General features: G+C 41.0%; 4 protein-coding genes across 4 annotated transcripts; 2 read left to right on the plus strand and 2 right to left on the minus strand.

Annotated features, from left to right (window-relative positions):
• The first annotated feature begins 132 nt into the window (after positions 1–132).
• Positions 133–3,248, plus strand: LOC103992693 (large ribosomal subunit protein bL28c). Its single transcript, XM_009412506.3, has 2 exons — positions 133–511; positions 2,912–3,248. The coding sequence occupies exons 1-2, from the start codon at positions 250–252 to the stop codon at positions 3,142–3,144; spliced, it is 495 nt and encodes a 164-aa protein (XP_009410781.2). The 5' UTR covers positions 133–249; the 3' UTR covers positions 3,145–3,248.
• A 182-nt stretch (positions 3,249–3,430) lies between these two features.
• LOC135598723 (cyclin-dependent kinase inhibitor 4-like) lies at positions 3,431–5,775 on the minus strand. The gene is made up of 3 exons (XM_065092985.1): positions 4,953–5,775; positions 3,950–4,144; positions 3,431–3,835 (listed from the first exon to the last, which is right to left on the minus strand). The coding sequence occupies exons 1-3, from the start codon at positions 5,447–5,449 to the stop codon at positions 3,766–3,768; spliced, it is 762 nt and encodes a 253-aa protein (XP_064949057.1). The 5' UTR covers positions 5,450–5,775; the 3' UTR covers positions 3,431–3,765.
• A 5,981-nt stretch (positions 5,776–11,756) lies between these two features.
• On the plus strand, positions 11,757–15,861 carry LOC135598725 (peroxisomal membrane protein PMP22-like). The gene is made up of 7 exons (XM_065092987.1): positions 11,757–12,014; positions 12,140–12,238; positions 13,054–13,155; positions 13,261–13,336; positions 14,018–14,088; positions 14,174–14,259; positions 15,538–15,861. The coding sequence occupies exons 1-7, from the start codon at positions 11,943–11,945 to the stop codon at positions 15,578–15,580; spliced, it is 549 nt and encodes a 182-aa protein (XP_064949059.1). The 5' UTR covers positions 11,757–11,942; the 3' UTR covers positions 15,581–15,861.
• A 485-nt stretch (positions 15,862–16,346) lies between these two features.
• Positions 16,347–18,010, minus strand: LOC135598724 (3-ketoacyl-CoA synthase 3-like). The gene has a single exon (XM_065092986.1). It carries the CDS (start codon positions 17,875–17,877, stop codon positions 16,486–16,488), a length of 1,392 nt encoding a protein of 463 aa, XP_064949058.1. The 5' UTR covers positions 17,878–18,010; the 3' UTR covers positions 16,347–16,485.
• Positions 18,011–22,174: the final 4,164 nt, after the last annotated feature.

A 22,174-nucleotide genomic window follows, 5' to 3' on the forward strand; every position in this document is an offset into this window, starting at 1 on the left:
TGATCTAGCGTGACTGGGCCTGGACACTCACCATGAGAAGGGATATGGGCCGGGTTCGCGAAGAGAGAATTTTCTCGGCGCAAAGTCTAGACATGATGGACGGCAAACCAATGCCCACCTTATCTCCATATTTTGTTCATCTATCCGCACCCTATCTTTGCCTCGCTTTTCCTTTCTGCTTTCCTCGCACGCCTCCGCCACTCACATAACACCAACAAAGCGACGGAAAAGAAATCGAGGGTGCAAAGAATGGCGGCGACATTGCCTGGACACTTGGCGGTTTGCTTCGGAAGGACTTATTCTTCTCTTCCCCCTCCGTCTTCTGCGGCCAAGCTTAGGGTTTCCATGACCGTCTCCGGGATTGCGTCTTCTGTGTCGAGGCCGACTTCGATGCGAGCATTACGCTTCGGGAGGTCCCAGTTGGTCGGCTCCCCCATTGTCACCCCCGCCGTCGTCACTTCCCGACCCTCTCTCCCTCTTCCTACGGCTCGGGTTCACCCCGTTGTTGCCCGTAACGAACCCTTCGACCCCTTTTCCCTTGTCCGATTCGTGCTATGCTCTTCTTTGTTTATTTAATTATTTATTTGTTTGGCTCTTTGCTCTTCTGCACTCCCTGTCAAGTGTTTCGGTGGTCGAATTGTTGCGAAATTCGAAAGAAGCCACTAGTTTTGCTGCTTTAGTAACAGAGGGGAAAAAAAAAAAAAAAAGAGGAGGAAGAAGGGGAGCGATTTTAATATTTCCTTCCTAGTGTCATGTGGTTAGTACTGTTTCACATCTACACGGATCGTCTATGTGAAGTCAAGTGCTGTCCTGCTTCAGGGACAAGACTCGTTCCCAGAGTGTAAGATTGGATGTTCAGTCGATAGAGGGAAAATTTTCATTTCTGACTCTCATTAGTATGTCACTGTTTGATGCATCAAATTTTTATCTTTCTTCTTCCTAATTTCGCCAGGGGACCTATAGGCAACATTTAGGCTTGTGAACTTCAGACACGAGCAAATATGCCAAATCGTGGCTATTTCTTTAGCCATTCGATTCCTGATGTAGTCTTTGGAGTCAAAATATTCATACATATAGAATCATTTTTTGTGAAGTTAGCATATAACATCTCACTTTGTCTAGTTTAATGTCTTGATTATTTTTGGATCCTTAGTTGGTGGGATAAAATATGCTCTCTTTTTTTCAAATATGCATAAGATGTGTTTGTTATTGCCTTAGATGGTTTAAATGAACTTTTAGCATATTGTGTCATGATTGAATCTTGATATCCTTGAAAGGTGTTAGAAATCACAAAACTCTGATACCATGTTAGGAAATTTCTCATGAAAGATAATGGGCATCAAGAAATCATAAAGGAGCATCGAGGAGTAGAGAATATTCAAAAACTAAAAACTCTTATTAAACATAAAACTTACCATCTCTCTTAGACCTTAAATCTCTGAACCTCTAATTTAATTCATCTTTTCTCTCAGTTGTATGCCTAAAGCATTACATGAACTCTTTATTTATGGAGGGGTGAATTCAAGATTTTAACTATTAACTACAATAGGGAATCCTATCTTGACTAAGACTCCTAAACTCAAATCTTATCTAATCACAAAGTTTGATTTATACTCCAACAAAATGTTGGTTTGATGTTCCATTTTCCAAAAATAGTCCTATCTTTGTGTTGTATTCTGCTGTTTGATCTATTTAATTTGTTTTAAAGAAGGGGTAACAGGCCCATCTGGTACATATCTAGATGTCATGTATTGCGGGCATGATAGCTTTACAATTCGTTTTGTTTACTTAATTGGAGCTGACATCTTACATGTAATAGTGCATCCCTCATCTTATGCCTTACGCATAGGTGTTCTGTAGCAGTAAAGACTAGATCGATGACGGAAGCAATGTCAAGCTGCCAACTGCTATTTTGTGTCATTCTTTCATGTCTTACTGGTAAATAATTAAGGTAATAACACAATTCAAGTGTGGTGATGTTTTTATGGTAGCTATCAGATTTAGGATACTATTGGTTTGCTTAGAGATCAAGCAGGTAGATACTCAAAGCCATCTCGACATTAACATTTCTGCTTAGTTCTGAAAGAGAAATCTCTTCTACCATGATCCAGATGCCTTGTTGGAAGAATAAATCTTAGGCTATTTCTCACACCCATGCAAAGCAAAGTTTAGGAGAAATCCGTGCGAACTCTATTTTTGGTGCGACGTAACAAATTAAAAAAAAAAATGAACCTCCAATCTCTTGAAAAATATAAGGGCACATTTATAAATTGGTCAAGTTCCTTTTTTTTTTTTTTGGTAAGGTCGGTCAAGTTCCATTGCCAATAATTTCACGTAAAGTAGCGATTTAAGTTTTCCACCACTTTCTTTTTTTCTTTTTGTAAAGGATATCATGTTTTCTTTTTTTTTATTTTTTATCGTGGTTTCTCTCTATTGTAGCTTATGATTCTAGAGTGGTAATGGTGTTCTTTTTCTTCGACGCTTTGTGGTCGTATATGGATTTCTTATATATTCTGTTGTTGAATATTTTTTCTTATGTCAGCTAACATATGTTGCTGACCATTTGTTTGTTTATCTTTTGTAGATTAGGTACATCACATATGTTTCCTCTTTTAATAAATGTTGTTCTAATCATGCCAGCTTTATTCACTATATGCATCCATGCACTTTACATCTATATTATTTCATCCTATGAACTGTATAATTTGTGTGCATCGTTATTGATTTATTGTACAATACGGTAATTTTGATTAGAGCATTTCTATGATTGCATCTTGGCTAGCATTAGCTAATCATTGTGCCCCAACCAAAAAAGAAAACTCACGCTCTGCTTCCACAAGTACTTGACCTAGAACTTCCTGATGGAGGAGGATTAAAGGCCGGTGGCACTGAATCCTTCTCTTGGTTTCAGGCCGGGTGTGCCCGTTCACTGGGAAGAAGGCAAACAGGGCTAATAAAGTCTCGTTCTCGAACCACAAGACGAAGAAGTTGCAGTTTGTTAACTTACAGTACAAGAGGGTCTGGTGGGAAGCTGGAAAGCGATACGTGAAGCTGCGGTTGTCCACCAAGGCGCTGAAGACCATCGAGAAGAATGGCTTGGATGCTGTTGCTAAGAAGGCTGGAATCGATCTCCGAAAAGAATGAAAGACCATGTAATTGTGTTTCCATCATCTTTAACTTCAATTCTCTTGCTCGCAAGGCATCTATATATCAAAGGATAATCTCGCTCTCCGGCCATTTGCATTTCATCTTTGTTCTGTATCGCTCCCCGTGAGTTGCTTCTTCTCAGGAATTTGGATTTTATTACAAATGCGTGCTATTTATGCAGCGTCGGGAAGAATCTCAATGCGCATGATAGAAAAGCACAAGGTAGATTTCGACAGCAATAGGTGCAGCTTATGACCCAGAAAAAGAGAGAACAGCTTCCAAGGAGGCAATGGCAAAGAAGCCCAATATCAGCAGCAGAACTGATCTGTCTCCAAGATACAAACAGGTCATGCTTCCTCACAAAGACATCTCAATTTCACCACCACTCGTATACACAAGATACAAACAGGGGTAATGACACTTGTTATGATGTTATATTATTGGATGGGGCTCCCACTCCCACTTCAAGGGTTCTTGTCCTTTTCTGGAGAAACACTAATCTTTGGTGCGAGCATCCTTTCTGGAGAAAGGAAGGGTTAGTGATGCCACCGTTCCGAAGCAGGCAGCCCTCGTTCAAATGTATCTCGGTCAGAGGCAGAGAGGTTAATGGCAAAGCATCTAAGAGTCCAATTTCACCCATTCATAGCGCCCAGGAAGGGGTTGATCTTTCGCCACATCGAAGTTGTACCTGACAAAAGGCGACAGCAATCGCAGGTGACCGCAACGTTTGATTACTCTCGCAATAAATCTGTTCTAAGCCTCAAATAACTGCGAGGAGTTCAAAGCACAGATAAACTCGTACCTTTCTATAAATCTACTTTGTTGGAGTTGTTCGGGGCCTGCAAAAAGCTCTTCCATTTCAGGGTCAGTTGGGACGATGGGCGATGCCTGCCTCTTACTGCTGACAGTGAACTTAGTAGGCCGAGTTGTTGAACCAGGCGAGCCAATGGTGTCCGAATTCCTTGTCAAACTGCAAGGTGTGGACTCTCTCGCACTCCTGCAGCCAAGAAGGTTTGAACAGCAACGAAATCATCTCTAGTGCTACGGACAGTGAGCATGCATGGCAAAACACACATGCAAGCTTAAGAGAATTTTTTATGACATTTTAGTTCTTGAAACCTAATGAGAGGTGACCAAACAAGAAAACAGTACCGATCTGATCAAGTACTTGTCAATTTTCTATCAAGGAACATGGTAAGAAGAAAGACAATATTGCAGTCACAGCACCAGTAGAGGACAATCCAGCCAGAGGGATCAGATTGATAGTGAAAGCAGTGACGGGTAGAAAAGGAACATGGTAAGAAAAGCAGTGTGTACCATGCACAACGAGTTCGTCTTCTGACAGTACTTCGGTTTCGTGAATCATGGTAAAAAAAGACCCAACTGGTTCTACCGGAGGAAATTTGAAGCAAAGCAGATTGGAGCAAGTAAGAAGGGAGGATAAAGATCAACGAAGGCCAACCTGGAACATGGACTTTGATGATCCCAAGAACAGTGTCTTAAAGGAAGCTTACGGTACTTAATGTTCGCAAAGATATTTAATTCACGGGCTTTATAGAAAACCACACTTCAGATGTCTCATGTAAACAGTGGAATCGAAGAAATTAGACAGAGAAATAAACAATGGTTGAAAAAGGCGTGCCTTTTGCGGCCAAAAGCCTTCTAATCAGCTAAGAAAGCCGAAAAATCCGGAGGAACAAAGTAGAACAAGTGATCATTGGCAATGCCGGTAGCCACCGAGATGGTGACGCACAAGAAAGAACGGACTCCAAATCCAAATCTTGGAAGGGTTTGAGAAAACCAACCTGCTTGCCTCGAGCTCAAGAACATTTTCCCCAAAGGAAGCTTCCGAACCAGCATCATCCTTAGATGAGGCTTCCGGAACAGCCACCGCCGCCTCTGACGACGCCTTTGCCTTCTTTAAGCAGCGATTCCTCATGGACACCGACCCCGCGGAGTCCGAATTCACTCGACTCTCCCCCATTCCTGCTGGCGGATTGCTGCTGAACTTGGGGGTAGGGCCGGAATTAGGGTTAGCGCTCAGCGTGTTCTTGGCAGCGGGCCTAGACCTAACGGAGGAGGGGGCGGGGAGGTGCTTTTGGAGGCGGCGGTTCCGGAGCTGGAGGTAGGAGTAGGCTTCCGCCGGCGAGGACTCCTGGAGGCGCTTGAGTGCCAGGGTTTTGGCCCTGGTGTGAACCCCAAAGGAGGACTGCTGGTGGGCGGCGTCCGCAACCGCCGCCTCCCCGCTAATCCTGACCTGCCTCGCGTACTTCGCCATCCCCGAACCCGGAGCTTTCGTCATAAAAGTATGATCTTTCGGCGGTAATCAAATCTTTTACCGCAAAGATCAAATCTTTAAGATGATGAAATGGTGACGGAAGAACAAAGGGAGAAGAAGAAGAAGAAGAAGAAGAAGAAGCAAGATTGAAGAGTCAAAAAGGGTGCAGAGAAGAAGAGATGAGTGAGAAGGGAGAAATGGGAGCAGAAGGAACGAAGCCAAGTCGGGGAAGCGAAGAAACCCAAGCGGAGAAGAAGACCCGCATGCTTGAAGGGATTATTATTATTGGAGGTTATTTATAAGGTGGTGAGGTCCACTTCGTTTTGCTCCGTCGATACGGATTTTATGAAATTCATCATTATTATTATTATTATAAAATCCATCATTATTATTGTTATAAAATCTATCTAAGGATTTTATAGAGAATAAATATATAAAAAATTAAAGATTATCGTTTTACTCGGATCGATATGAAATAATTAGTAATATTAGCTTAAGTGTAGATCGGCAGATGGATCATCCTCGGGCAATTCACTCTAACTCGTTATATGAGCATCATTGTCTTCTCTTTCCTTCATCTACCTTTAATGATCATCATCTGTTATTAAAGGTATGTTTTCTCTTATTCTTTTTAGTCATCTCTCCTCCTACGTCTACCTATTCCTCCACCACCTTCTCTTTCTATTTACTCTTCTTCCTATCTTCATTATCTTCTTCTTTCTCTTATATGCTCTTCCTTTCTAATCTCTTCCTCTTCTTTTTTTCTCCTTAAAACATATCAATATATTATGTATCAATACATCGATATGGATTGGTCTGATTAGATAGATGACCAAAACATATTTGATATGATCCACAAATAAAATAACTATCCTTCCTCTTCTTTTGTTCTCCTTAAAACATATCAATATATTATGTATCAACACATCAATATGGATTGGTCCGATTAGATAGATGACCAAAACATATTTCATATCTGAATAGATGACCAAAGTGTTCATTTGGTTGAAAAAAAACTAGTGATATATGACAAGCCCTTTTTCTTTCATTAGCATATTGAATTGAAGAGAATAAGTAAATGGTCTGTGTTGGAATGGTTCAACTTTTATTTACTTTTGGAGAATAATAAAAAAATAAAAAGGATAATTGATTTCTTATTTTCTGTTTTCTGAATATATATATATATATATATATATATATATATATCACATTTATTTGTAATGTAATATCTCCTACTGATCATTGAATTTTGCTTTATCTCGAGTCGGAAATTGCAATTTGCTCTCATTTTCACCAACTCTTTCTCCCTATATCTTTGAAACTATTGACACATTATGGTATATGCCATCTTCACCGAAACATTTTATTTCACCACATTGTTTTGTCGAGTTTGTTTAAAACATCTTTTAATCGCTCTACATGATAGCTTGTTCATGAAAATTCAAGCTTGAATATGAGGTATTCCACTCAAAAGTTCAATCTATCTGAGATTGTATAATATTAATGGAGCTCAATCTGATCACAAACAATCATATATTTCCTTGAATCAAATAGTATTGAGATAAAGAAGACACGGAGTGAGAACTAAGAATTGAAAATATTGTATTATATATATTATTTGGCCCATATCCAAGTAGCTCAAGCTTTTATGTTGAATTAGTGTTTGACCTATGGTTTGATCGAATAAAGATAGATAACATCATGGCGTGGTAGATATGGATGAGTGAATCCGCTTCATAACATTAGGTTATATATAATAGGTTTGACTCATAACCTAATAGCTTAAGTCTTTGGATTGAGTTAATGTCTGACCTTTAATGACTCATCAATCCACTTAAAGAGAGTGACGAGAAAAGTCATAGTGCAAATGGCTTGTTGGTTATTAATCTATATTAGAAAAGGGAATCGATTAAGAAAAACTAAAAACCTCCAACCATAAATTCTAAGAGTTTGTTTCACATCTTTGTATGGAGGAGTTCCAATCATAAATTCTTGACATGGTTTCAATTTTAATTAAATCAATTTGATAGATCTCATTATAATTATGTTATATTCATTATATATAACCTCCACTCATTCAATCATTAATGATATATAACTGTTCTCTTGGTTCATTTATTTTTATCTAACATGAAATTTTTTTTTTTTATGTCTTCTCATATTCATACTATCTGCGTCTATGCGTTATGTAATCATACTAGTATTTTTCTCATATTCGTTCAAACTTACTTTGTATATTTTCTAACACAACGAGATGATTCACTCATTCAGCTTTGTCCGTATTCGTATTCATTCAGTAAAACTTACAAGTTGACAATGACTTCATTTTTTTTTTCCAATTTGTTCAGTCAAATCCATATCTTGGACTTACCTATCAATCCCTTCTGTCATGCCATGTTATAAATCGAATAAAGTTTAAGTTAAGCCGATCAAAGTCAACATATATTAGATTGAACATGAAATCAATCCAAAAATCTAAATTTATTAGGTTATGGACCAAATTTGTAACTTAACTCCCCGATCCTTGAGATCATTCCCTTGACGCATCTTCTTTTTATCTTATATATAGGAAGTTTTTTCAAAAAAAAAAAAAAAGGTATGCATGTGATATCATACAATCTAATTAATTAATGAATCTTCTATGATCCGACTACAATTAAATGAATTAATTCACATGACAAAGATTGGGTTAATTACATAGGAATCTCTATAATTATGAAAATAAAAGATTTAGGTTCATTTAACATAGTGTCATCGGTTTTACGAAAAAAATAAGAAATTAATAGATAAAAATTTAATTTTAATATTCTAGTTGGTAGTGACGGACGACAGCACCATTAGGGGTCACAAGTGGTTATTGTGGATGAGAAAATTAACAACGAGAGATTATGGTCACTTTGTATCTACATCAACATCGATGTAGTTGTCGAGCGATCCTTTCGTCGCTCTACATCTGCATTGGCGTTGATGCAATTACTAACGGTGAAAGAGTCACTCGACATTTGCATCGACGTTGACACAAATGCAGAGAGACATCGCTCGACAACTACGTCGATGTTGATGTATCGATATCGACAACACAATTACAGAGTGGCTAAAGGGTGACTTGTTGCATCGAAATCGACGTAGTTGTCAAGTGACGAAATGACTACTCGGCATTTGCATTTACGTCGGTGTCGACGTAATTATTGAGCGGTACTTTCACCGCTCGACATTTGCATTGGCGGCACTTTCATCACTCAACAACTACTTCGATGTCGACACAGATGCAAAGCAACAAAAGGGCTACCGGACAATTACGTCAGCGTCGATACAAATATAGAGCGGGTCTTATCTCTCATTGTCGTTGTCGTCGCTCTATTCATCTACATCAACCATCTGCAGCTTTCAATGACGCTATCGTCCATCACCATCAATTAAAAAATTAAAATTATTTTTATATATTATTTTACTTTTATAATTTAAAAAAATAATATAATTTTTTAAATCTAAAAAATTAAATATTGCTGAGGTTTAACGTAATATATAATTAGCTTCGAAGATTGGTGTCAGTATACGTACTACTGCATGCACGCGGCGGAGGAAAACAGGTTGTCCGTTTTTGCTACTTGATGCGTAAAATATCAATGAAGCGTGTTGTTGCAAACCACCACGATCACGCCGCACATCGTTCGTCTTCCCAGCTCGGAGCAGCAATGGCAAGTCAAAGCTGCAACAGTTCTCAACTAGTCACTGAGAAGCCAAGTCGCTGGCATGCGGCTTCCGAGGCGATCCCCCCTTCAACTCTCTGCCGGTGTAGGTGAGGTCAAGTTAACGTGATAAAAGAAGTCTGCACAACAGTAGACAAACGTCATTCCAATGTACGGCGCTCCCGTGGGGGTTATTTCAATCATGTCTTTGTGACTTTTTATGTCGTCGAGTTAGATAGAGGTGAGACCGATGGGTTTCCCCATGCCATGCAGGTCTCGTGATACGTTCAGTTCTTCACACAAATCTGTCATGTAAACACGCGTGATCCAAATGGTCAAACGAGACATCACTTCACTGCATCGATTTGGGTCATTAGTGAGGAGATCATCGCACCCATCACTCGGTCCAATGCTATCGGACATACCATATATACGATTCGGTATAAATATGATATCTATATATGAAACTTAAAGTTGGATTCGGTGCATTAGTGTCGAAGATGACACCCAATCTCGCTAAAGATCGATACTTGCGCTGTACAACTCGTGAAACATAGCTCGGCTGTCTCGTCCTTTGATTCATACGGCAAAAAGATAATTTAGCGATGGAAAAAGATATGTTCAATCATGATTCTGACGACATAGTTAATTAATGAAAACAGATCTCGAACAATAATTGTATTAATTTAATATAAAATTTTATTAAATTTTTTATTTGTATCATAAAATATTCTTATATATTAAGTTCATCATGCTATTGAAACTAACTAAAATGTTTGCGAGATCTCATCGGAATCACAATCTCAGTCTTCGTACACATTTGGGTCTCTCATTTAGTCACATCAGAGTTCCTATATATACGGACCTAAATTGATTTGAAATGATTTAGACATCACCAACATTCACTAATATATATATATATATATATATATATATATATATCCAATTGATTCGATAAGTGATCTAATGACTTGAGCATTCGTTGAGTTGATATCTATTTCAATTTTAATGATAATGATAAGTTATAATAATATTATTATAAATTTTAATTATTCAACACATTAAAAATTCAAAACCAATCTCAATCGATCTTGTCATAGGTTTAGTATCGAAAAACAAGAGGTTCGATAAGAAATCTTATAAAAACTGAATCAAGCGTATACTAAATAAAAATTTCTTCGATGCTTAAGTTAATTGAATAGACTACGTGGAAAGTAATTTAACATAATTTTCAGATAACATCCGAGGCCTTTTTATAGAAAACTCAATTAATTATTAAAATTAAATGAGGAATTAATCCATGTGATATTTGCATAGAATCATCGATCATTATTCGATTATAAAGGTGTCCACTGAAGCACAGAGCATTATAATTATCAAACGTAGACTTATGAAGTGAAATGTTCCGATTGATGTGCGGAGATGATTGATATATATGTTGTATCGAATCAACGTCGGTCAGTGAGGCTACTATGATATCAGATCGTCCAAGTGTAAAAAAACCCTTTATCAAATATCAATCTACTTTTTTGCATGAGAGTTTAGATGGATCAAACTTGTTCGGGTTTTTGCCACCCTTAGTCGTAAGATTAGTCGTTCAATATATTAATACCCATAACTTAACCATAAGAGAACAAATCCACAACTCGATGCTTTCTTTTTCTCTATACCTCTCTCTCTATCTGATCCCAGAAACCAGGAGCAACTCCGGTCCCCAACAGGTGTGCCTGAGATTGGAGGTCGAGTCGCCCCTAAGACGGTGACGGACCGAGAGCAGTCCTTTTGCTGTGCAGGCAGGTCCACCCCTTCGTATATTATTTCTGCTTTCTTCTCCCTTTTCTCGATGTTATCTTCCCGCCAATTTCTTCTTCTCACACCATTCAACTCAGATGGGGCACATTTCACACTTTGTTGATTTCGTCAAATGTTTGAATGGAACGTCGAATAAATCTTCGATTTGGAAGGATATTTTCAATTTATTTCTCAATCTCCGTTATTCGCCATGTCACTAATCGATCATATATATTTATATATATATAGAAAATTTTTTAAAATAATATTTTTTAAATGATCATTTTATCCTTTTATTGATTATCCTCTCGATCTTTACCCAACCTAGTATGTTAGCTATTGTCTTCGTCGTCATATTTATCGGAACCCAACAAATTGTGACGATAATACTCACCCACAATCAATGAACGATAACCCTGTGTATAATGGAAGAGATGATTAATTATCACGACAGTTAGCCTGCGGAGGGGGATGATCCCACATAGTGGAATGGGGGCTAGGGTAATTGCAAACCCTCATACGAAGGTTGCGGATGACAAAAAAATGACAAAAGTGATGATAGATCCGATGAGAAAATGGGCAAAATGATTTTTTCGCAAAACCAATGTGTTATTTCAAAAATTATGTACCAAAATTTTAAAAATATTTTTTTTTCATGAATTCATCTTATATATATATATATATAAGGGGAATAGAATTTGCGAAGAAAAGAAAAAGGAAAGGAAAAGCAAATGGGAAATAAGATGATGAAGGGTAGCTCGCACCTGACTCGTCGTGGTCATTATGGCTTTGCCCCCACCGGTTTTAATTGGATACTTCCCCCTCGCATTCATCACATCACATCTCACGCAGTTGACTGACTCGATCACCTACCCATTCCGTCACCTTCAAAATCCACCCCCCCTTTCTTCCAACCTTCCTATATTCCCCGTCTTTGCTTTCCTTTTTAACTTCACTCTCTTCCTCCCCTTCCTCTTCCCAAAACCCCAACAGCCGAGAGGAAGGGCGCGCTGCTGATCCTTCTTCTGCTCCCAGATATGTCGGAGATCGTGACCGTCGCATGGCAGCGCTACCTTCAGCTACTCCAAGCCCATCCCCTGAGAACTAAGGTTGTTGTTTGTTTTCATGCCCTTCTCGTTTCCTCTGCTTCGGTCCTGCTATTGCCATGTCAAAGTTAGTGCCTTGAGATAGCGTACTGGTGTTTTACTTTGTTGGTTCCCTTGTTTCTTGGTAGGCCATCACTTCAGGGGTGTTGGCTGGGTGCAGTGATGCGATTGCCCAGTATATCTCTGGGATCAGGAAGCTCCAGTTGAGAAGGTTGCTTCTCATCGCGGTATGATATTCCAACTCTTTCGGTCGATTCTGTTTTTGGGTCGAAAATACCTTTTTCACTGTATCAATTTTTTGCTCTATATTGGTGAAACATTTGGCTAGATTACTGCTATTGACGTCTCTGACTGATCTCGGTATAATATAAAAAGTCATGTTCCGCGAGTCATGGTCATCAATTTTACTTTTCAGTAACTTTGGTTCGTCCATTCAAAGTGAACATATTCCAAAATCCCAAATTGTCAGTTCATCATTTTCGTCAAGACGTAAGTCCAGGTTATTTTAGTCCTTATTTTGGAGATAGATGGTTGGTGTTTTTAAGGAAGATAGGATATTAATTGATTGAAATGCTGATAAGTTACAGGGAACATTAATTGGAGTAAGAAAAAGTGTACAAGATGTTCTGACATGTTCAAGGAAACCATGTGAGTCAGTTGATGTAATGGATACGAGGATAAAAAGAAAGCACGGTTCTCCAGGGTTAATTATCTTTGGGTCAAGATTGGGCGCGTGCTGTTTACAACTGAAAAATAAAGAAGTATGTGGAGAATTAGGCCTTCACTTTGCAGCAGTTGGCCTTGAAGAAAGCTATTTGGGTTGAGAGAATAAGATTAGATTGTTTATTTTCATATTTAGGGAAGGGAAAATGGTTTTAGTTTGATAATTGTGGACCTTGTGGTTTCTCTTTTTGTGGAAATGGCAAAAGATTTTAGCTCGATAGTTCTCATGTACTATATAAAACATTGTTTATCTGTCAATAAAAGATTGAGTCTTGCAAATATTTTAGCTTGCATACTTAGTCTTTCAAATTTTTTGCAGCTTTATGGTTTTCTCCATTCTGGACCATTTGGTCACTTCTTTCACAAGCTCATGGAAAAAATTTTTGAGGGAAAGAAAGGAAAGGAAACTGTTGCAAAAAAGGTGTGTATGTTGCAATGCTTGTTTTTCTCTGAAAACAAAATATATAGCGAGTACCTGAGTATGAGTAGCGTTTTTGAATTATCATCAAATACTTGATATTTTCAGGTACTGTTGGAACAGCTTACTGCCTCACCTTGGAACAATATTCTCTTTATGGCTTACTATGGATTGGTTGTTGAAGGTTTGCATTGCTATGAATTTTCCTATTTTACAACATTGCTTCGGCTAAATTTCTTTCTTGGAATTCATTCTTGTGTTATTGACAAATGCTTGTTGTCTACTGAGCCATAACCATTTGATCTTTTTGTATACAATACTTGTCCGCCGCCTGTTATGAGATGTTCGAACTATGCACTCTGTGCTTCACTGAAATTCTTTTTACTCGTCTAATTTGTTTCCTAGTCATTCGTTATTTTGTTTAAACCTTTAAATTTAGATTATGTTTTCAAATATCTTTCCTGCTGGCAGGCTCAGCCATAAGGCATTTGGCTCTTGAGTGAATAAGCTCATCTTGTTCATGTTGGATATGATGTCTTATGAAGATCATATTGGCTATTTCTTTTTCAGACCACTATATTCAATTCCCTATTCTAAATAGTAGCATTGTTAAGCTTTTACAACTCAAATTATTTGATCAGGTCAAAACTTTAGTTGCTAGATTTATCAACATACAAATGTCAGACCTAAAGAATTCTTTTGCTTATGGTTTAATTTGGAGATAATCATTGTTTGCTCTGATCCTTTCCTGCTTCAAAATTATGCACAGTGTGATGTTTTGTGGCGTAAGCTTCTGAACACATTGACTACACCAAGTAATTTAAATATGCATTTGTTCAACTTGTTGTGTTGTTTCTGAGTGCAGGCAGATCATTTAGTTTAGTGAGGAGGAAAATAAGGAATGATTACCCATCTGTCCAGTTGACTGCATGGAAGGTACTATTTCCTGACAATATTTGGTTATTAGTATGCCTGACATCTCATGTGTGTGTGTTAAGTCTTATTGGGGTTTCATCTGCAGTTCTGGCCTGTAGTTGGTTGGATAAACTATCAGTATATGCCTCTGCAGCTGCGTGTTCTGTTCCAGAGTTTTGTTGCTTCATGCTGGTTCGTGTGACTCATTCCATTGAATTAACTTTCTTATAGATCTTCTCTAATTGATTTCCTTGTAGTTATTACAGCATTAATTACTTTTTCTGATGCATGATTATGTAAATTCTTCTTTGCCGATTCATTTGAGACTCATTATAAATTCAATTGGCTTCAAATTAGCATTTGATGCTTAGAATCCTTTCTTCTCATGCGCAAATAGGAACAGAAATAGTAAGAAATATGGTTAAAATTGATGTTTAGTCTTTTCTTTGTATTTATGTTTCAGCATTTACCTGTCCTTATAATAATACCATCTTGGTGAGCATCCATGCATCTGAGGATTTTGTTGGTTTGAGTGAAAACTTTGTTGCACGAGTTATGAAAAGCTGAAAACGGCAGTTTAGTGCCTAGGTATTCCCAGAATTGCATATATGCTGGTACACTTTTAAGTGCTGATAAAATTTTTGATCTTCAGTGTAGATCCATGCAAATAGAAAAAGGAGAAGGAGACAGTAGATAAAATTTAAGATTTTATTCTACGATAATTGTTTTAGTTTCTCAATGTCAGTTGACAATATAATTAAGAATTATTCTGTGAAGCCTCGCTCCATTTGAGACTACTAATTATGGTGAGTGAAATGGTTGACAGTCAAGTGAGCTTACATGACAGAAGCATTTTCTTATGAGTTGCTAATGGTAACCAGAGGATGGATTGCCTGATGCCTCTGATGGTAGCTTGGATATTGGTCTTCCGGTAGTATCGAAAAGATAAGTGGAAGAGAACTCCTGAGTGCCATGTGCATTCAGCACATACATTGCTGACGGACAACAGATAACTTTTGCAAGTCCCCTTTAATGCTGCAATCAAATAGATGGATTTGCTAAATCTGGAGCATTAAGGGGCTTTGTTTATGGGTGTAAGTTTGTCCAGTAGTGGAGTCGGTCTTTTGCTAAACTATGGTATGAGAGCAGTGCCTGGTGACCATGATCTAGACTGGGTTTGAAGGGACCGTTCATATGAGGGGTCAATGGCGCTCGTGGCCGAGAGTTCATCGGGTTCGCCATAGTGCCTTTGACAGTAGCCCGGAGGTCTCTCATGTTGCGATCCCTAGTGCCGACACATCATGGTTCCAAGATGCCACCTCATCATCCACATGGCTAATGCAAGCCACGCATCATATGTACTAGCATCATTCATCCTTCTGCTTATCTTTTATGTGGATTTAATGTTAGTTTTATGACACATGATTTTGTAATCTGAAGCTAATGGCTACCTTGTATTGTAATATGCAGGGCTGTGTTTCTGAATCTAAAAGCAGCTGCTAAAAGGGAATGATGGGAATATTATTCATTTCCTTATTGTGCCAGTAGAACCTCTGAACTTTGGGAATCGCTGTCATCTGCTTAGACACTAGTAAGCCTTCCTTGCGGCATTATTTAGAAGACTTACGCGGGATGGAAACATTTAATATTGCTTGTTCTTCAGTAATCCTGCGTGTTATATATTAGAGCAAGTGGCCATTATCATTCTCTGTTTCTTCCATTTACCAAATTAGATGACTCGTTTCTATGTTAGAAGAAGATGACTTGGGAATAAATTTGTCCAACTTTGCAGCATGTTGATTTCCAATGTTCACTTGTACGATGTCCTAAGTATGTCTCACTGCTCTTCGTCGATGGTAATGATCATGATTTAAGCCAAAGTGAGGCTGTTCATAAATTGCTCCTTCCTTTTTCCTTCCCAGAGAACTCGTTACTCTCCCTAATATATTATCTTAGTGGGGTTATCGATTGGGTTATTTATGCCGGTGCTTCTTGCTCTCCCTTACCCCCCATTCAAATCCTTAGGATCGAACTCGAATCTTATATCTGTCCCTCTCCTGCTTAATAAATAAGGTCGAGCATATGCATAAATAGTGCAGTATAGCAAACCCAAAAGGTTAGCACATTTGTCATGTCCTCGCGCAGGACGCATGCATTTAATCCATTTCAGTGAGATGATCCCACGCCACAGGATTCCACCTTGATTGCGAGACCACCGTAGCAACTCCGACACTTGTTCTCAGGAAAACCTTATGATATATTATTCTTCAACTCTCTTTTAAGGACATATTATGTGCTACGATAACGATGAGATACGAGCTAAGTAGTAGAAGGACAGTTTGTATCTTCGGATGACAGCAGCAGAAGCGACTGTACGAATGGAAGAAGAAAGAAGATAGGACGGCGGTGCAGTGCTGCTTACGCCTCGTTGACCCACCCAAATTTGTCCATGAAGGGGTTGACTAAGGATTGTGGAGGGTAGGCTTGGATTGAGTCCTCCCACGCCCCTCCATCCTCCAGGTCTCTCAGCACCTCCCACAGGCAGCTGTTGCACTTGAACCCCGCTCCGAAGCTGAGCATCAAGACCCGGTCCTTCCTCCTCAGCCGCTTCTTCGCTTCCATGTAGCCCAGCACATACCACAAGCTGCTGGCGGAGGTGTTCCCCCATCGGTGCAGCGTCATCCTCGCCGGCTCCACGTCGTACTTGTTTAGCCCCAGGGCACTACCCACTGCATCAATCACCGCCGCGCCCCCGGTGTGCAGACAGAAGTGCTCGACGCCCGACTTGAAGTTCACCCTCACCGCCGTCCCGGCGTAAGCCTTCGTCTCCTTCGACCGCCGCAGCCGGTGGCGGAGCCCCCGGATGACGTAAAGCGCAAGCTCTCCCACCGGTAGCACTTTGGGCGCCAGAGCCTGGAGGTTCTCGGTGAAGGCCCGCACCGCTACCTTAGGAAGGCTCTTACTGAGGTGAAAGCCGACGCGACCGTCTGTATCCTCGTTCTGCATGGCGCAGCTGTATGCATCGTCGTTGGCCCCACTGTGCGCCCGGACCAGGCATTTCAGTCTCATCTTCGCTCGGTGCTTCAGCGACGGATCGTTCGTTAGCATGAAGGAGCAGCCGCCGGAGCGGAAAAGGCAGTTCCCGAGCATCATGGACTTGTCAGTGCCGCAATACCAATTGGGGGCGATGGACTCGGACGTGATGACGACGGCGAGCGTCCTCTTACGGGTCTCGAAGACGTTGTTGACAAGGTCGATGGCAATGGGGCTCGCGCTGCACCCCATTCCGGACAGGTTGAAGGTCTTGACGTCCTCCCTCATCTTGTAGCGATTGACGATCCTCGACGTCAGGGATGGGGCCGGAGCGAACATGGAGATGTTGACGACCAGTACGTCGACGTCACCGGGAGAGATCCCTGTTCGGTGGAAGAGCTCGTCGAGGGTACTGTACATGCAGTCGTCCACCTCGTCGTCGCAGTCGTCAAGGGTGGGGCTCTCCTCCCTGCCCTCGATGATGCTCCGTGGGCCGTACGTCTCCTCGCTGATGCCGGAGTTGACGACGACCTTGAGGAGGAACTTGTAGTCAGGCATGCTCAGTCTCTTGTTCCTTTTGATGACGTCGCTGCAGAGCTCGGTGGAGAGCTTGCGGTCGTCGGAAGGCTTGTAGCAGACATAATCAAGGAGATAACAGTTTTGGTTCCTCCGACAATCGAAGGCCTTCCACAAAAAGGACAAAGAGGAGTACAGAAAAAGAACAGTGGCGATCATCCACAAGAGCTCCATGGCATCAACCGACAGTACTGTATGCATGACAGTAGCAAAGAGAGGAAGAGTTAGAGATCGATCAGTCTGACTCCTCCTTGCTGTCGAGAGGTGCTGAAGAGTTATTTGTAGTGAATTGCTTCAGAGAGAGCTGCTATAAATGCATAACCATCATCTCCAACTTCCCCACCAAATTTTCTTAGATCACTATTAGTTTAACACACACACAGAGAGAGAGAGAGAGAGAGAGAGAGGAGGGCAGCGAGAGCATTAGTTGATGTCACGAGAGGGAGAGAGAGGTTGGTGATGGAAGGTGATCGAACAACCAACTGCCGTGGAAACACCCCCGCGGTGGACTGAGATCCAACTTGGTCTACGCTTAAAATACACATGGCCATGCATAAGACAAGATCTGAGAGGGACACCGGAGGTTTGCCATGGCACTTCTCTCTCGATCTTCTCAGCTTTTGGTAGTAACATTACAGTTCTCGTTGACGTGTGGATTAGTCTGCTTGTGAAAGCGCCTCTACGCCGTTTGTTCATATTCAATCTCGTACTGTGCATTGGAGGATGTGAGCAAAGGAAATCTTTTGGTGATATAAATCTTCTTTTCCTGCCCACATAATTCCTTGCGGTGGGCCATCCTGCCTTGGTGGCAAATCGTACCCATAAATTTTACGACTTCATCAACTGATTGTCCTGTCAAAGTTGGTCATCGTTTTACACGACACGCAATACAGTCAGTGTGGATTTGGGTTAGGTTATTTTCTATTCCTTATATTTCGAGTTCTTGCTATCTAATTCTTTATGTTTTCTTAAATCACAAGAAATTTTCACTATATCAGACGCTCATATGGATTCAAACATGAGGTCTCTGATTTGTTCATTTAATTATTTATATTTTATGAATATAAATATAAATATAATTATTTATATTTGTTTAAGAAATTTGCGCCATCCATTGCGTAAAGGAGAATAGTCAAAGCTCCCAACATCGATCCGCGGACTTAGTCGTGCTGACTTAATAGTCACGATGTATTTGTTCGTTAACAATAATTTTACGTTTGTCCGTAAAGGTCAAAAAGAAAACTTCAGACAAGCTGATGATGGCTGGCTTGGTAAGGCGTGCCGATCATTCATAGGCTATCTAAAGAAGATGACTGCCCTCACCACGGACTCCATTCTTCGACAAGGTCATTGTGGTTGCATTGATTTGTCATAGCGACGTTGTCTGAGAACTGAACGTACTAATGAATGGGATTTGACGTCACGAAGATTAGAAATCAACGTATTAGGGGATAATTGATATTATCGAGAAAAATAAATTATATTTTTCTTAATATCTTGATAATATGTTATAATAATTTTAATAATTTTAAATTATAAAAACTATGATAATATATTATCATGATTCAATCAATAATAAGGATCATAAGATGATCTCCTTAAATGATTTAGATGAATATTTTATATCTATTATTGATTAAAAAATATATAATTATCATATTTTATAATCTTATAAACTCTTACACACTATTAATAAAAATTTATGTTAGGCTTTTTTTTTATGGTATTAGATCAATAATTGTTTTAACTTTTTTTTTTTCTTTGATCCTCTCTCTTGCTACTATTGCTTTGTATCTCATCCTTGTAGAAGGTATCAACATAACTTCTATTGAGTTTTCTGTTTTAAGAAGCCTATCTTTCTTGTAAGCTACTTGAGTCCTTTATTCTATCATTCCCAACTTCTTTAGGTGTGAACATACTCACTCACATCCACAAACTATATCTCTTCATATACTTAATTTTATTTTTTTAATCGATTATAATATTATAGGTTATGTAGATGATATCATCACTTGTCCTCTATAAATTAATAGAGAGAATAATCTTAAAATTATCAATCCTAAATATATATTTTTATCAAAATCATATTCTTAAAATTACTATCAGTGTCTCTCTGCTCTAATTATTTTTTAATAAAAGATAATGACAGAGGCATATATGCAAATCTAATATTCATCCTTTCGTATATTTTTCGAGTAAGAATTCTCTTTGTTGCTGTCCGATAACACATGTTGATCTACCGCCAGTTGCGGACTTCAAGCCACCGAGATCACTATACTACCTCTTCTTCGTAGCTGTTCCCTACAGTGTCGAACTCTAACCATTGCTGATTACCTCTTTCTGCTAGGCGGTCTTCGTCGATCCTCAACGATCCTTTGCTGATCTATCACCGTCCCAATCCTCCACTCCCTTCTCTGCTATGACCTATTCAGCTTCCATGCTTTAGACCAGGCCTGCTACTTCCTCGGCCCTCTTCGTCGCTGCCGCCCTTCTGACCTTTACTCCTTCCTCTTGTTTTCCTCCTCTCGTGCTATGGTTATCCCCTGCTCTACCCTTCCTCGCCTCTCTTTGCGGCCACCGCTAATCGAAGAATTCCCCTTTCTCGCTGTCCGACGACAGTAATCCCTCCTCTCCCGGCTGTCAGTTTTCTCCCCTATTCAGTGGTCCATCTTCTCGATAGCAATTTCTCAGTCGATCGGCCTGCGGCTTTCTCCACCCAGGACCATGCCACTGCCACCATCGCCCGCGATTCCGTCGCCACCCTCACCGCCCTCGGTGCTAAAGGCCGGTGGTGCTCCTGCAACATCTTCTCCCTGAACTGCCAGGTGGACATTTCTCTGATCTGCTACTGCTACTGCCACTGTAGCAACAGCCCCTCACCTTTGGAAGAGCGTGGCCCACCTTTGCATCGAGCGCCCGCTTCTTCCTCGGCGAAGCTCCCTCGGCCTTGTCGTAGCCGTCTTCCCCCCTTCTTCTCTGTGCCGACAGTCACCTTCTCCTCCCTACGTCGGCATTTTCCCCTTTCCTCCCTGAGCCGACGGCTTTTTCTGCGGCCGCCTGCTTCCAAACAGCCTCCTCCTTTGGTGGCCATGATCCTCCGGTCATGGGCCGACCTCCATCGATCTTCGTCACCGACGGATCGCAGGAGGCGAGCATCGTCGAGAAGAAGCGCTCCCCCTTCTTCTTTTGGTGGTTGCTCTCTGCCGTCGGCGATCTTCCTCACCGGCAGACTTCAAGCGAGTCGAGCGTCCGCCTCTTCTCCCCCTTGTCACAGCCAACAGCCTCTCCTCCTTATGTCGGTGTCTTCTCTAACGCTGCAACTCCATCGACTACCGCTCTATGCCCCGAACGCTCACTTCTCGAGTGCTCATCTTTGCACCGAGCATCGCATTAGCCGCCTCACCCTCAGCATCCACCGCACCCTCCGCCTCCCATCTTTTTGCTTTAAGCCTTGGCACCTCTGCCTCGTCGACCGCCACTCCCTCCTCCATCGACGCTGCTCACAAATCTGCAGCCGTCAAAGTAGTGCTCCCCCTTCTTCTCACAGAGTGCTCTCAGAACCGCTTCCCTTCCTCGCCGTGCGACGACGATAGTCCCTCATCTCTGCTAATCTGCCGTGCTCAGTTTTCTCTGAGCATCCTCCTCTTGGCGAAGCGCCCGCCTGTTCTTCCTCACTGGCAAAGCGTCGATCGGCGAAGCAGTTCTTCCTCACCGGCAAAGTCCCCCCTTCCCTGTTGGCCGGCGATCCGAGACCTAGTTTTGCCGCTGCGAGTTCCTCTTCGACGAGCGGTGGTGACCTCGGTTGTTTAGCATTAAAACGCAGCATCCGAGGAGTTTCTTTCCTCTACTGCGATCGATTTTCCCAGTGTGGCGCCTCCAGCGCTGCCCTCACCGATGCTTCTTTCCTCATCGGTGCTGCCCTCCATCCTCACTGCTGCCCATTTCATGGAACTCCGGCGAGACTCTCCCTCTTCTTCCTCACCAACCACCACACTTTGATGATCACTGCTCCGAGCGTTCTCTGCCCCGAGCAGAATAAAATCATCTCTCACTGTCGTTGGCGGCAACAACAGCGTCCTCTCCGAACTGTTACCCTGCCCTTAGCATCCTTTACTTTGTTTCCTCCAGCGGAGCTCGGCGGAGGTCTTGCCCTCCAGCTTTCAGACAGCCAGAGGCCCGCCAAGCACCCGCCGCCACCTCTCGGCTGTTGCATAACGACAGGCCAAGCGCCCGCCACCTCCTCTCAGCCTCCTCATCCTCGGGGGTCGCCAACTATGGCCCCTCGATCTGCCATTTGCCATCTGCCATCTGCCTGTCATCTTTTTCACCAAAGCCAGCGGCCCGTCGCCATTGCTACTTTCGTAATATATTCCTACAGTTCAATAATAACATCTACAAAAATCCTCGTATAAGATGTGGTTTAAACTTGAAACAATATATGTCAATCAATAGCTTATACAATTTAGAAAAACTCTCTTTAAATTTTCTAAAAATATAA

Source organism: Musa acuminata, chromosome BXJ2-1 (assembly GCF_036884655.1).
Source record: "Musa acuminata AAA Group cultivar baxijiao chromosome BXJ2-1, Cavendish_Baxijiao_AAA, whole genome shotgun sequence".
NCBI lineage: Eukaryota > Viridiplantae > Streptophyta > Magnoliopsida > Zingiberales > Musaceae > Musa > Musa acuminata.

What these genes read in the sequence shown, in the direction of transcription:
- LOC135598725 (XM_065092987.1), top strand. Translation starts at nt 11,943, where the DNA reads ATGTCGGAGATCGTGACCGTCGCATGGCAGCGCTACCTTCAGCTACTC. An exon ending in AGGAAACTGTTGCAAAAAAG is followed by an intron (nt 13,156 to 13,260) that starts GTGTGTATGTTG and finishes TGATATTTTCAG; the next exon opens with GTACTGTTGGAACAGCTTAC. An exon ending in CTATGGATTGGTTGTTGAAG is followed by an intron (nt 13,337 to 14,017) that starts GTTTGCATTGCT and finishes TTCTGAGTGCAG; the next exon opens with GCAGATCATTTAGTTTAGTG.
- LOC103992693 (XM_009412506.3), top strand. Translation starts at nt 250, where the DNA reads ATGGCGGCGACATTGCCTGGACACTTGGCGGTTTGCTTCGGAAGGACT. An exon ending in GGTTCACCCCGTTGTTGCCC is followed by an intron (nt 512 to 2,911) that starts GTAACGAACCCT and finishes TCTTGGTTTCAG; the next exon opens with GCCGGGTGTGCCCGTTCACT.
- LOC135598723 (XM_065092985.1), bottom strand. Translation starts at nt 5,449, where the DNA reads ATGACGAAAGCTCCGGGTTCGGGGATGGCGAAGTACGCGAGGCAGGTC. An exon ending in CTTGAGCTCGAGGCAAGCAG is followed by an intron (nt 4,145 to 4,952) that starts GTTGGTTTTCTC and finishes TCTTGGCTGCAG; the next exon opens with GAGTGCGAGAGAGTCCACAC. An exon ending in CAAAGTAGATTTATAGAAAG is followed by an intron (nt 3,836 to 3,949) that starts GTACGAGTTTAT and finishes GCCTTTTGTCAG; the next exon opens with GTACAACTTCGATGTGGCGA.
- LOC135598724 (XM_065092986.1), bottom strand. Translation starts at nt 17,877, where the DNA reads ATGCATACAGTACTGTCGGTTGATGCCATGGAGCTCTTGTGGATGATC.